General features: G+C 38.8%; 1 protein-coding gene across 9 annotated transcripts in view; it reads right to left on the minus strand.

Annotated features, from left to right (window-relative positions):
• LOC137273647 (spectrin alpha chain-like) overlaps positions 1 to 12,652 on the minus strand; it is a 61,144-nt gene that overhangs the window by 36,095 nt on the left and 12,397 nt on the right. For all 9 annotated transcript variants that reach the window (XM_067806435.1, XM_067806433.1, XM_067806430.1 and 6 more), the window contains exons 2-16: positions 9,149 to 9,409; positions 8,290 to 8,415; positions 7,006 to 7,146; positions 6,519 to 6,602; positions 6,204 to 6,308; positions 5,501 to 5,592; positions 5,057 to 5,201; positions 4,036 to 4,152; positions 3,574 to 3,747; positions 3,112 to 3,213; positions 2,617 to 2,754; positions 2,086 to 2,196; positions 1,574 to 1,651; positions 1,205 to 1,360; positions 360 to 564 (exon numbers count right to left, since the gene is read on the minus strand). In XM_067806435.1, the coding sequence (XP_067662536.1) occupies positions 360 to 564; positions 1,205 to 1,360; positions 1,574 to 1,651; positions 2,086 to 2,196; positions 2,617 to 2,754; positions 3,112 to 3,213; positions 3,574 to 3,747; positions 4,036 to 4,152; positions 5,057 to 5,201; positions 5,501 to 5,592; positions 6,204 to 6,308; positions 6,519 to 6,602; positions 7,006 to 7,146; positions 8,290 to 8,415; positions 9,149 to 9,400 (2,026 nt within the window). In that variant the 5' untranslated portion in view covers positions 9,401 to 9,409. The remainder of the gene's footprint in view (positions 1 to 359; positions 565 to 1,204; positions 1,361 to 1,573; positions 1,652 to 2,085; positions 2,197 to 2,616; positions 2,755 to 3,111; positions 3,214 to 3,573; positions 3,748 to 4,035; positions 4,153 to 5,056; positions 5,202 to 5,500; positions 5,593 to 6,203; positions 6,309 to 6,518; positions 6,603 to 7,005; positions 7,147 to 8,289; positions 8,416 to 9,148; positions 9,410 to 12,652) is intronic.

Below are 12,652 nucleotides of genomic sequence, written 5' to 3' on the forward strand. Positions count from 1 at the left end.
CTCACTGACTGACTTAAGCTTATGTATACAAGATAGCGGACAACTTTCATGGGACAACTTTCCTTCTCGAGCCATCGTGTGATGATTCTGTGTAACCGGTAATCAAATTATAAAAATAATAACAGGGAATGGCTGTCACTGACAGGCAATATGAGTTGTGCATAACATTTGAGACGCCTGCATTTGACTCATCAGGACTTAACTGTACTTTTGAGCTACAGTCATGTGATAATTTTACTGCATACAGTGATGTTCAGTGTCAACCCTTAAAAAATGCTCTATGCAACAAACAGAAGCTCTATGCAATAAACAAAGAGTTGTGTAATCCATAAAAGATAATAAAAGCAACTATTAAATACCTTTCTTCTCAGTCTGTGAAAGCAGAGTTGCCCAAAGGTCGTCAATTTCATCTAGTCTTTCCTTAATGGCCGGTGACTGAAAGTTCTTGTTGTCAATGAGATCCTGTCCAGTCTGTTTAATCGTTACAATGCGGTTTTTGTTGGCGTCCAGCTCGGCCTCGAAGTTGGTATGTTTCTGCAGCTTGGTGTTAAGATTTGTAGGGTCCTGAAAACAGGAAGTCATTGTTGTTCAATAAAAAAATCACTAAGGTGGGGGGGGGGGGGGGGGGGGTTGGTGGCCAACTGGCAGAACATACCATATCATGTAATTGTTAAGAGAAACCTGGTGTTGAAAGCACTGTTAATATAAATGGTATACAAACTACTTGTGTTTTACAGGTATATTACAGGTGAAACTTCTGGTGCTGTGAGAACTATCAAAACCCAGTTAACCTATCCGTTCCACCATTACAACAAGAACACTTTAAAGATAGTCATTTAGTTTGTTAGGTGTTTAACGCTACAGTCAGCAAAAACACAGCTATATCCTGGTGGTCTGTGAATAAATGAGCCTGGACCATACGATCCAGTGATCAACATCATGAGCATCAATCTAAGTAATAAGGATACAAGAGAACAAGATCAGCAAGCCCTCCACTGATCATGACAGTAATTTCTTACTACTATTGTTAGTTGCTGGAAGACCTTTATCACTGGGGTCTAGTGGAATTAAAAGTTTTTCTGATAATTTCCCTAGCATTATCACTCAACATTTTATTAATTGGTTGCGTATATACAGAGCCACAGAGATATGAACTAAATCAGCTCTGGGTTGTCGAGGTGTGAGAGAGACTGGTATAACTCACCAGATAGCTTTCATCAGAGGCTGTCTTGAGCTTCTCATTGATCCAGCCCTTGGTTTCATCACAGTCCCTCTCAAAGATCTGGTACTGCTCAGACTCATCCAGTTTCTGTTTGCGCTGCTCAGATCTCTCGTGAAGCATGTTGCGACGACGAAGAAGCTGGAACATGATAATAAAAGATTAATACAGTAACAGGTACTTCCATAGCAACAGGTAACATTAAACTATCCTTTGGTTGTTTAGCAGCTAGAACTTTCACAGGTAACTGGAGGTAATATTAAACTGAGTAACATTAAAATAGGTAAATAAGTAGCATTACACAAGGTACTTACATGCAACATTACACAATTTTCATTGTATCATTGTACCCACCTGATCTCTTCTCGCAGCTACCTCATCAGAGGCATAGTGCTCACTCTCAATCAGCTTAGTTGCAAACTCATCAAGAGCCTGGAATACATGCTTACATTTAGACAGTGCAATCAACATGACTGAACATGCAAATCCTATCACAACACTATGAATTCACATTTTGTCTTTAGGTAATATATCACAGCTAACACTTAAAAGTGATAGAAAAGAGAAAAGCTAGAGCATGGTTACCTTGGCATGCCAATTACTATCCAATTAAGGACACACTGACAGTGCAATCATGGAAAACTTACTACTTCATGATCATTTCACCTTTAACATGTTATTTAATCTATAACAGGAAAAGTGAACACCTACTAATCTGGAAAATACTTTAAACTAAAGGTTCTTCAATAACAAGGTTGCACTTTGCATGACAAACTGCACTTTCTATTATGAGATAACAATGTGTCTAAGGATAATATGGCCAACATATTAGATGTGACTTCGTATTCTCTAGACCCATTATATACCTTGATCTTCTCCTCCTGTGCAGCAAGAGATTTCTCGAAATCCTCATGTTTCTTGATGAGGGCCTCGACACTGTCGAGCGAGTCTCCCAGGTCCTCATTGGCAAGGAAAGCCTGCATGACAACAGATATATGTATTCATGGTTTCCTCAAGTAACAGGCTATTCGAAGGCCCAGTTATATGCTTCAAAGAGTGAATTACACTCATTGTCTGACATACAAGGATACTGAAAGATTGTCTTCTAAACAGAAAGACAGTATTCAAAACCCAACTTACCCGATTCACTTAAAGTGCCTGCTACTGAGGTGTCACATCACTATTCAACACCAGGCAGAGAGATATCATCAGGGACAGATCTGACCCGTCCCCTATCAAAAAATTCCTTGAGTATTTCCCCCCAATCTTTGGATTTAATGATATATGTGCATCCACGTAGCCCTCTCCAAAATCCTGGACCTGCCATGACCATATTTTGGTATTTCACAGCAAAGAGATCCCAGCAAGACCATCCAAGCGGTCCTTCAAGTACATACCTCCTGTTTGGTCATCCAGGCATCAGCTTGCTCAGTGTCCCTGATGAACAGCTGCAGGTCCATGCACTGCTCATAGAGAATGCGTCGCTCCTCCCACAGATTCAGGAGACTCTCCTTCTCATGACGCAGAACGTCCAGCTTCAACCAGAAAATACACTGAGGTCAGAGGTTTCGAGCAACATGATCACTCAAATATACATAGCATTAATTATAACAAAGAAGTACATTTCCATAATGACAAATTTCAAGCTAGCCAGGTTGCTCACAGTGCAGTACCATGTTAATTCCAGTCAATACATCAGTGTGCACTCACATTCCCTGATGATCATATAATTTGGGAACAAAATTGAACCCTTCTATTAAGTAATCATTAAGAAAATCCAATTTTGATCAAACAGGACTGATTGTATCTATGCAGGTTTTCAGACAACAAAACTACCACAAAGCATCAATGAAAATCAGATCTTGTGTCATTAGTTAGATAAGCAACTCTACCTTTTCACGAACTTCATCTGAGGCGTAATGGTTGGTATCAACCAATCTCTGCCCAGCCTCAGCTGTTGACTTGAAGCTGTCCTCGCGAGCATCGATCTCTCCCTGGAAGATTGAAACAGACCATATATAAAAGCTTATACATCAAATAATCTGACAAATGAGAACCAACACCTAAATACACTTGAGCTGTTTTCCAAAATAACTGAATCATGGTTCCCCAATATTTATGTCATTTGATTATCTTCATCTGACATTTTCGCACATATCAAATTGTTTTTCCAAAATTGTGACATTTTGTAACTGCAAATATACAGACTAAAATGACTAAAATGACACTCAACGTCCTATTGCTATCATATGCATTAACTTGCAAGAGTTTGGTCTGAGTTTACTGAAGGAAGCTTCCCGTTTTGCTTCTTTTTGATGAAAGATAAAGAGCAAGAACTATGTCTCTCCTCTCACCTTGTGTTCCTGGTGTCGTTCAAGAAGGGCCTCAGCGCCAGCCACATCCTTGGCCAGTTCATCAGCAGAGATGATTGCCTGCATGTCATGAATCCACGACACCAGGTCCCGAAAGTCCGCCAAGAAACGGTGAAGGTTGTAGGAATCATCGAGGTGAGACCTCCTTCCCGATGCCTGTAAAAAACAACATCCAGTTGGTTCAAAATAAGAGTAAACTTCCCCACTGACAAGACTGCAGTGGCTAGTACAGCCAAGTTTATGAGCGGATGGCAAAAGATTCCACATAATAAATATCCCCCGATTCTAATCTTCATATCTTGCATAGATCTAAAACTTTTTCACTAACAAGTCTGCACAAGGGAGACTATCAGGAGTAACCACTTAGAGCAGACGTCAAAATAGCCCATGGTTTAATTATTACCATGGATAAATCTTAGACCTTGCAAATTTAAGTTAATGTACCTTGGTCCTGAGTCTGTCCCAGTTCTCCTCGATCTCATTCTGTTTGCCGCTGATCTGCCCAGCTTGTTCCTGGTGAATCTCCTGCAGCCGCTTAGACTCTGCACCCAGAGCAGTCACCTGTAATCCACATTAAACCCACTCAAAGACACACGAACAGGAAAGAACATTTTTTGTGTTATTCAGAACATGGCAACATTTTATTTGAATTGTATGATATTTTGCCACAGATCAGGGTCATTCCAGCTAAATCATTGAGTCTGGATCAAAGTGCAGACTTTGAAATCCATCTGGCTATGGATAATGTTGTAACCTCTTCTAAATCAGATCAGGACTAGACAAACCAGTGCTTGCTATTCTGAGCAGAAGTCCATGGCATCAGGGTAAGATTACCTGCAATCAACTAAGTCACAGAGCCTGACCACCCTGTCCTTTAAGTAACATCCCTGAACCAGCACAACTTGATACAGACTAGTGGTCTACATATTATTTGAAATAATCAAAGATTGGTTGCAGTGACCAAAGCTATCGATCACATTTCCTCATAATCAAACACAAACAATTATGGAACTACTGTTTAAGTGAAACACTTGACGATGGAACACATTGAAGAGGTTTCAGGGCCTGGAAATGTGGTTCATTCTTTGAAAACTCACTTAACTTCCTGAAAAGTCATGACAAGAAGTTTATGTTCGTGATATATTTGTCACAACTTTAAAGTAGAAAGTTGAATCACTGTACACTGGATGTTAAGTATGCACATGCAATTTGCAGCTTCTAAGCGAACCAAAGAACAACAGAGAACAATGTTATACTTATGTGGAATAACAACCTGAATTTGAAAATCTTAAAAAAATGACGCTAACCGATTCTATTCAATGACAGATCATAAATTCATCAACTATGAGATCTCAACCAATTCCCAACACTACTACAGACCAACTCTGACCCAGAATCTCCATGGTGCACAACATAAGCAAACACACTAATGGGATGTGGACATCGTCATGGACCATGAGTTTACCTTTTCTTCCAGTGCAGCAAGATCTCGCTCCACTCCCTCATGTTTACGCTGGAGAGTCTGCACACTGGCCAGGTCACGTCCAAAGTCATCTGAAGACAGCACAGCATCCTTCTCCTGAATCCATGCGATGGTCTCGTCAGCATCTCTGTCAGAAGAAACATCCAACCATGACTAATGCAAGCGAGGGAAGTTTTACAAGCCGGATTGGACTGATGCCAGTTTTGACAGCTCCCACTGTATTTCACATTTTGATGAATATGTCGTATGACAGAGTGCGAGTCCATACATGGTTTTACATTGCATTTAGCAGTATTCCAGCAATAACTAATAGGGGAGCTCCTGAAATGTCTTCACAAACTATACCCATGTGAAGGATCAAATCCAAGCCTTCAGTGTTACAAGCACCCTACTGCCCCCAGAGAGACATGTGGATGTCATACTGACCTGTTGAATCTCTGGATCTCATGTGCTCCAAACAGTCTCTCTTGTCTCAGTAGGGAGAGCTGCTTCAGGCGCTGCCATGCCTCATTCACTTCCTGAAGCACACAATAAAGCACATTTAGCAAATGTGCAATAGGACTAATACTTGTTCCATCACCATGAGCAGAAACCATTTTGGGGAACAGTTACAGAACACTGGGTACCTAGTGTCACAATCACCCTAATCCTAACGCAAACCCTAAATCTTACCCTAACCCTAAACCAAACCCTAATCCTAACCCTAAACCAAACAATAATCCTAACCCTAAACCTTACCCTTACCCTTACCCTGACCAAATGTTAACTTGCCTGCTTTGAAAGATGGCAGAAGGTGTCCAGTATTCTAGACCATTTCAGTGCAGAGACAATTTGACTGACAGTTAGAACTAAAAAAAAAGGATGTTGAATGTAACATATACCCTTCAACTGAAGTGATATGTTCTATTGTAGCCATATACAGATATAGTCTTCAAATGCAGTGATGTATGTAACTATAGTGACGCACAATGACATGTTCTTCAACTGAAGTGATATGCATTGACATACTCTTCAAATGCTATGATATATTTAACTAAAGTGTCTAATGGTAATATACACTGACCATAACTGAAATACTTTACACAGTAGTGATATTCTCACTCTAATATCACACCTGTCATGGACTCACCTGTTGCCTCTGTCTGATTGTTTCCTCGTCAGGGTGACCATCTGCCACCAGCTTGTCGGCAAGGCTGTTCACCTCAGTCACTTTGTCCTCATGGTTTTGTAAGTCCTGTTGACGATAAAGCGTACATCATCCATAAACATGTCCAAAAACAACAGTCAAATGAATACTTACATTTAGTCAAATATCTTTAAAAAAAATTCTTGCGAATTTGACAAGGTCAAGCATACTGATTCTGTTGAAATTTAATTTCTATCAACAGTTAAGGCATGTTCTTTTTCAGCAGGACTTGTTTGTTTGTATCTGAGGTCTACTCACCTTGTGAAACTCATCAAACTTCTTCTGCAGTACCTCCACATGTTCCAAGTCTTGTCCAAACTCCTCGGATGTTACGAATGCTTCCTGTTTAATCAACATGTAATTAATACTTCTCTCCTACCAACTGCACGAATAAATATCTACCACAAACAGTTTTTCTCATCACACTATTATCTTAAGTCTACATAGGGATCATGAATGAATTTGATGCAACTAGTTTCAAGCTCGTTTCAGGATAGTGGTTTATTGATAAAAGCACAAGATTTTGAGACAGAACAACAGTCCTTCTACAGTTCTACGAACTTTGAATCTGGATCATAATTTGACGTGTCTAGTTTGTTCCTAAGAGATCGATGATTCATAAAAATTAATAATCAGAACACCAGTAGCTAACTGTAGTTTGGCATCCATATATTTGTATTTCCTAATAGTTTCTGAGAAGATGTCAAATTGTGAGATCATTTCCACATTTTGGAAGATGACTAACCTTGTCTGAGATCCAGAACATGACCTCATTGCACTCCCTCTGGAACTGAACGAGACGCAGAGCTTGTTGCAGCTTGAGACCTTTCTCAGACAGCTTGCGAAGCAGCAGCTCCCATAGGCGGTGCAGCTCATCCAGACGTTCCTATGGATAGAGGAGACATGTATAGAGACTGGGTGATGCATTCAGTGAGTTTTAGTTTTATGTCTCTTGTTGAAATATCACATCCGGGGAAACCAGAATAGGGATTCACACATTGCAGTTATCTTGGAAATTAATGTGGGTCTTCAGCTTGATAGGTGCAACCCTTTATCCACTTGGCTTCCCCACCACCCAATATGTATAGAAATACAGAACAAAGGAAGCATATACTATAGAGAGGGTACTGTCAAGTGATGCATCTCGTTAGATGGATGACAGGGGAAAGATAATTACATAAGCCAACTTTATCATTACTTCTTCTTCCAAGAATAAACCTAGGATTCATTTCTGCAGCATTTCTGCATCAAAATATGAATTGTGCCTAACCAAAATTTGGGTTGCATCATGTGGGCACAAAATATTTGAAAACACTGCATCCTAAAAATAAAGTGCAGCCTAAGTAAATACATTGCAACAAATAATGTTACCGTGGGCTGCAATAGCACAACAGACTACTAAGTGAACCAGTTTTAATCCACTGATTTGGTAATGTCACTGATTTGGTTGTCGTAATAAGTTCAGCCAAAGAAAGCGTGTTTTGAAAAGTCTTACATTTGGCTACTTTCAGTTTTGGTTTTCGATCATGATTGTGAATGATCATATCTAAGAAAAAAATTACAAGCTTATAAAAACAGTTTATTAATAATACAAATTAGGTAAAACCATTGATATTTATATGACAAAGACAATACTTTATTACCCACGAGGGAATTCTTGTGAAATGTACAGAGCTCAAACATTGATAAAATGATAAATTATTTTCACATAACACATTAAATACATATATAACATGCTAACAAGATTTAACACGTGATCAGATTGGACATAGAGAAGGGAGATAATTTGTTACGATTTTTACAAGAACTGGGAAATATGGCCTATTAGAACAGAGGTTATGTAGGAAGATATGACTGTTGAAAGAGAATGCGGTCCACACATATTTAACCTGGGACTCCTGTTCTTTTAAATACCCGTTGTCTTGATGTAACCTTCCATCAGCACAAAGATCAAGTTTGTGAGAATTACTTCAAATTCAACAAAACACTCCAGACACTGATCACCTCCCCTGCACGTATCATGTCCTACCTTTATGATCTCAGATGCAAAGTGGCCTTGAGAGATCATCTCGTTTCCAGTCTGGTCCAGGACGTCAATGGCATTGCTGTGAGCTGCAACCTCAGCTTCAAATGCCTGATGCTTCTGAATCTTTGCCTGCAAAACACCGAAACACATTCAGCATACTCTAACCATGAAGAATCCAAAACAATTTATTGCGGCAACAAGTTATGGAAATATGGTACGTATTACTTCCTACAGGTCCATCAGTACACACATACATCTACCCCTAGTTCATGCAGGGAAGGAAAAGGCACTCCATGACCAGGACATCCCACAATAGGGATAGACATGGTGGAATATTTCACTGTCTTTTCTTCACATCAATAATAAGAATCAGATAACTTACATAAAACGGATTAATGTGTAAATATATATTCTGAAACATGTACTTCACACTTCACAAGTTGCATTTATAATATTTTTGAGTCAAATGGATTACTTCCAATATAAGGCCTAAAAGAAACATTGTGGTTCTCATTACCTGACACACTCTTGAATTCTTGTGGCAATCCTATTTTTTAAAGTAGTATGAATAAAATAAACTTTCAGATACCATTGTTTTTTCCCGGCGCCAATGGACATTGGTCAGCCTGATAGAGTAAGCTGACACAATGGCCTCATGTTTGATTGATTAAACAATTTACTTCTAAATAATAAAAAAATAAAATATAAATCCTACCTACCAACCCTAATTATTAGGGAACCACAACATTTTTTTCTATTTAGCATAATAATATCAACAACAAAACCAGTGATGCAAATAAAGAAGCAGGTTCATGTAAATCCTTGTAAAAAAAACATGCCTAAAGAAGCTACCAGCAATCACCTGCAGGTTAGTAGGATCCCTGTAGCTCTCGTCTGAGGCGGTTTGTAGCTTCTCATGGATCCAACTCTCCAGTTCGTCAGCATCTCTCTTGAAGTACTGGTAGCGGCGGGAGTCCTCGAGACGTTCCCGGCGGTCTCTGCAGCTGAACTTGAAGTTGCTGTAGCGGGACAGAACTTCATCTCTCCGGTTCTGAATGTCCTCTGCTGTCTCCAGGATTTTGATCTCGCGAGGCTGGACCTCTGTTGTCGACATTTTCAGTGTCTGCAACAAACAAATAAGTGTCGGAATGAACTTGGTTTGATGCCACTTTAAGCAATATTCCAGCACACCAGAATTGGGTTTCACAAGTTGTTCCAATGTGGGGAATCAAACCAAGGTCTTCTGTGTGACTAGTGAAGGCTTTTAACCACCAGGTTACCCTACCATTCCCCATCAAACTCATAACATTTATGACAACAACATCATGCACAATGGACACACTCAAGCCTAACCAGCTCAAGTATTTGGTCACCTCTACGAAGGGCTCTCCTGATTTTTGCCAAGCATGAATACAAACTTCCAACTGGAAATGTTGGGCCCAGTAATCAGTACCTCTAACATCTGATGAAACCACAAAACAAGTATTTGTTTAATGTAAGCCACAAAATTCAATGACTGTTACTCTATTACTGTTCATTTTAATTATTTCATTCTCAAAGACACAGCATATTTTCACAGAGAGAGAATTACACTTACTTCTGAGTCCACAACAGGCACATTATTTGCACTTATGTTTCCCCCTAGTATAAGCAAGACCAGCTACATGGATAGCAGAAAAGTGAAATAAGATTTAAAAAGAAAACTAATTTTAAAGTTTCAACATGAGGTTCATTCACTCATATTTTTAGATCATCAATACAGCAAAAAGTGACACCAAGGCTGTATACTTAACCTGTATTGCAATACGTATGACATAGACAAATGTTTCCATGAGTTATCAGATTTATTGATATCAGATACAGTTAGTTTCCTTCATAAACTTCCTTCCACCAATCAATGTTTGACAGATTTAAGACTAAAAAACAAGAACACAAGAAAGCAATGCATACAAGTTAAATCAATCAAATGATCATCACAGGCAAGCTGCATCAGGAAGACACTGTTTTCCACCTCCTTATCCATCACAGAGTACATAAATATCATAATATATAAAAATCATAAAATATTCTTTTGTGTATTTGATCCACTATATTGCCACAGTTACAAATCTATTACAATAAGTACTGCTGAAGATCTGCAGCACACTGTTAATACTGGTTCATTTCTGCTGAGGTTAGATCAGTTGACTGTCAAAAAAACCTAACATTTGTGTTTTGATTAAATTAATTAGAATTCAAGACCATGAATAGGATCCTTGCAGGTAATCATGGAAATGAGTTAGACAGGTGTAACAGATGTCACACAGGTGTGGTGGTTGTGAAAAATGTGGTATACTACGTAAGTATCTAATCTGGGTCACAATCATCACTGTAACTGGTTAAATACTGGGATGGATGTTGTACCATGTACAGAATTACAAATGGAGGTGTGAGTGAGCGAGCGAATGGGCGAGAAGGTTGGTGAGCAAGAGATCTATTGCATCTTGAACAATATTCTACTGATCATAAAAGGTTAGAAGTCATTATGACTCCCTGGTGTCATGGGAGGGAGTCAAATATGCAGGATTTTTACGCCCATTGTAAACACAGCTACTGATGAAGATCTTATATATTTACTGCTGGAAGTTTGGAACAAAACCACAAATCAGCATACTGAGTCACAACTGGCCATTTATGCTACTCAGTAACAATTCAGATCCACATGCTGCTTAACAAAAGTTGCAATTTGCTCATACATCTATTTATAGTCTTAATTCCTCATTACACATTCTGGCTTGTTTTGTGAGATGGCATTACACAAAAGTTCTTTAGAAGTCTCTGTGTCTACGCCGTCTGTGAAAAACAAGATGAGCTCAAACCAGATCTTTCAAAGAAGAAGTCATTCTTTCATTTACATTCAAAGGAATATTCGTTTTCCCATCGTTCTAAGAGATCAAAGAAGAGATTTTGTTATTTAATGTAATACTCATTACATACTACCGAGCTCATAAACCTTAAAAGCATGACATCAAAATTATATTATATACCCAAACGTAAGTCAGCATGGTTTTATGCCGCATGTAGCAAAATTCTGGTGAGTGATACCAGAAATAGACATCACACATTGTACTCATGAGGGGAACTGATCCCAGGTTGTTGACAAAATAAACCAATGAGTAACTACTCGGGTACCCCAGCGCCCACATACAGCCGCCTCAGCGAAAATATTTTAGCCATCTTGTGACCCATGAAGCAGACGGGTGATTCCCACGAATCCTCGCATTAATTTGTATGGAGGCAGTGTCTACCACTAATACCAGTATCAGTTGGCCTGGTCATTGATTAAGCTGTAGAGACCCATAATGTACAAGACTTCAATCCATCCTGAAATATCTCCTGGATGTAAGTGCTACAAATGAGGTGCCATAACGAGAGGTCCATGGTTTGATTATCGACTGCCTCGAAATGTTCCTCTGACCTAGACTGGGATAGGCCACAATGACCCTTCCACTGCTGTAATTAAGTGAATTTCAACTGTCTTGGGCTGCCAAATAAAGCGGGTACATGGTTTGAGGTCCATTCATGGTGTCCGCAGAGGTAATGTTGGATTATGTCTAAAATTAGCGTAAAATCAAAATCAGACAGTCAATAGTTGCGAGTTCCTCTTTTGTTCATTAAGTTATGAATTTGAACATGCACACATCCAAGAGTAAAGTCCATAATGTGTCAATTTGTCAAGCTGCCAACAACTCATTTAACATAAGTATTTTAAGGACAATTAAAAGATTTTGGAGGAAAAAATTTGATCATTTATATTTCATCTTGTCTATGACTATCCCTGGTAACAGTTAACCTGCACACAAGTGTTAGGAATAATATTATTATCACTTTCATGAAAAGGAAAATTCAAACTGATGAACTCTGAGAGACAAAAGTTAGACTACAACAACAAAGAAATTTAATAAATTTGGAACCCCAATATATTATACAAGAAGGTAAGATTCAAGCAAGTAGAAAGCTTTTTAGTCCTACTGCAAAAATTACCCCAAACAAAAAAAGAAACGTTGAACCAGATCATGAACAGAATAGTTCAACTATTGTACCAGCACCATGAATGTGTTAAAGTGTCATCTTTCTCCATTCTCAAGCTGAGGTCAATAGTCCATATAACCTTTTGTTCTTTTAACCTTGATCTATATTAATCCTGACACTCTAATGACTTATGGCAAAGCATACAAACAAGACATCAAACAATGAAGCAAGAATGTGATCACTTAACACAACATGGGCGCATCAGTACCAAAACAATAAGTAAGCCTCCAGCAAGAACATGAATAATACTAAATCTTCCAATACATGTACTTAACACAGATAAATATTCATTACG

Source organism: Haliotis asinina, chromosome 2 (assembly GCF_037392515.1).
Source record: "Haliotis asinina isolate JCU_RB_2024 chromosome 2, JCU_Hal_asi_v2, whole genome shotgun sequence".
In the NCBI taxonomy this organism is placed as follows: domain Eukaryota; kingdom Metazoa; phylum Mollusca; class Gastropoda; order Lepetellida; family Haliotidae; genus Haliotis; species Haliotis asinina.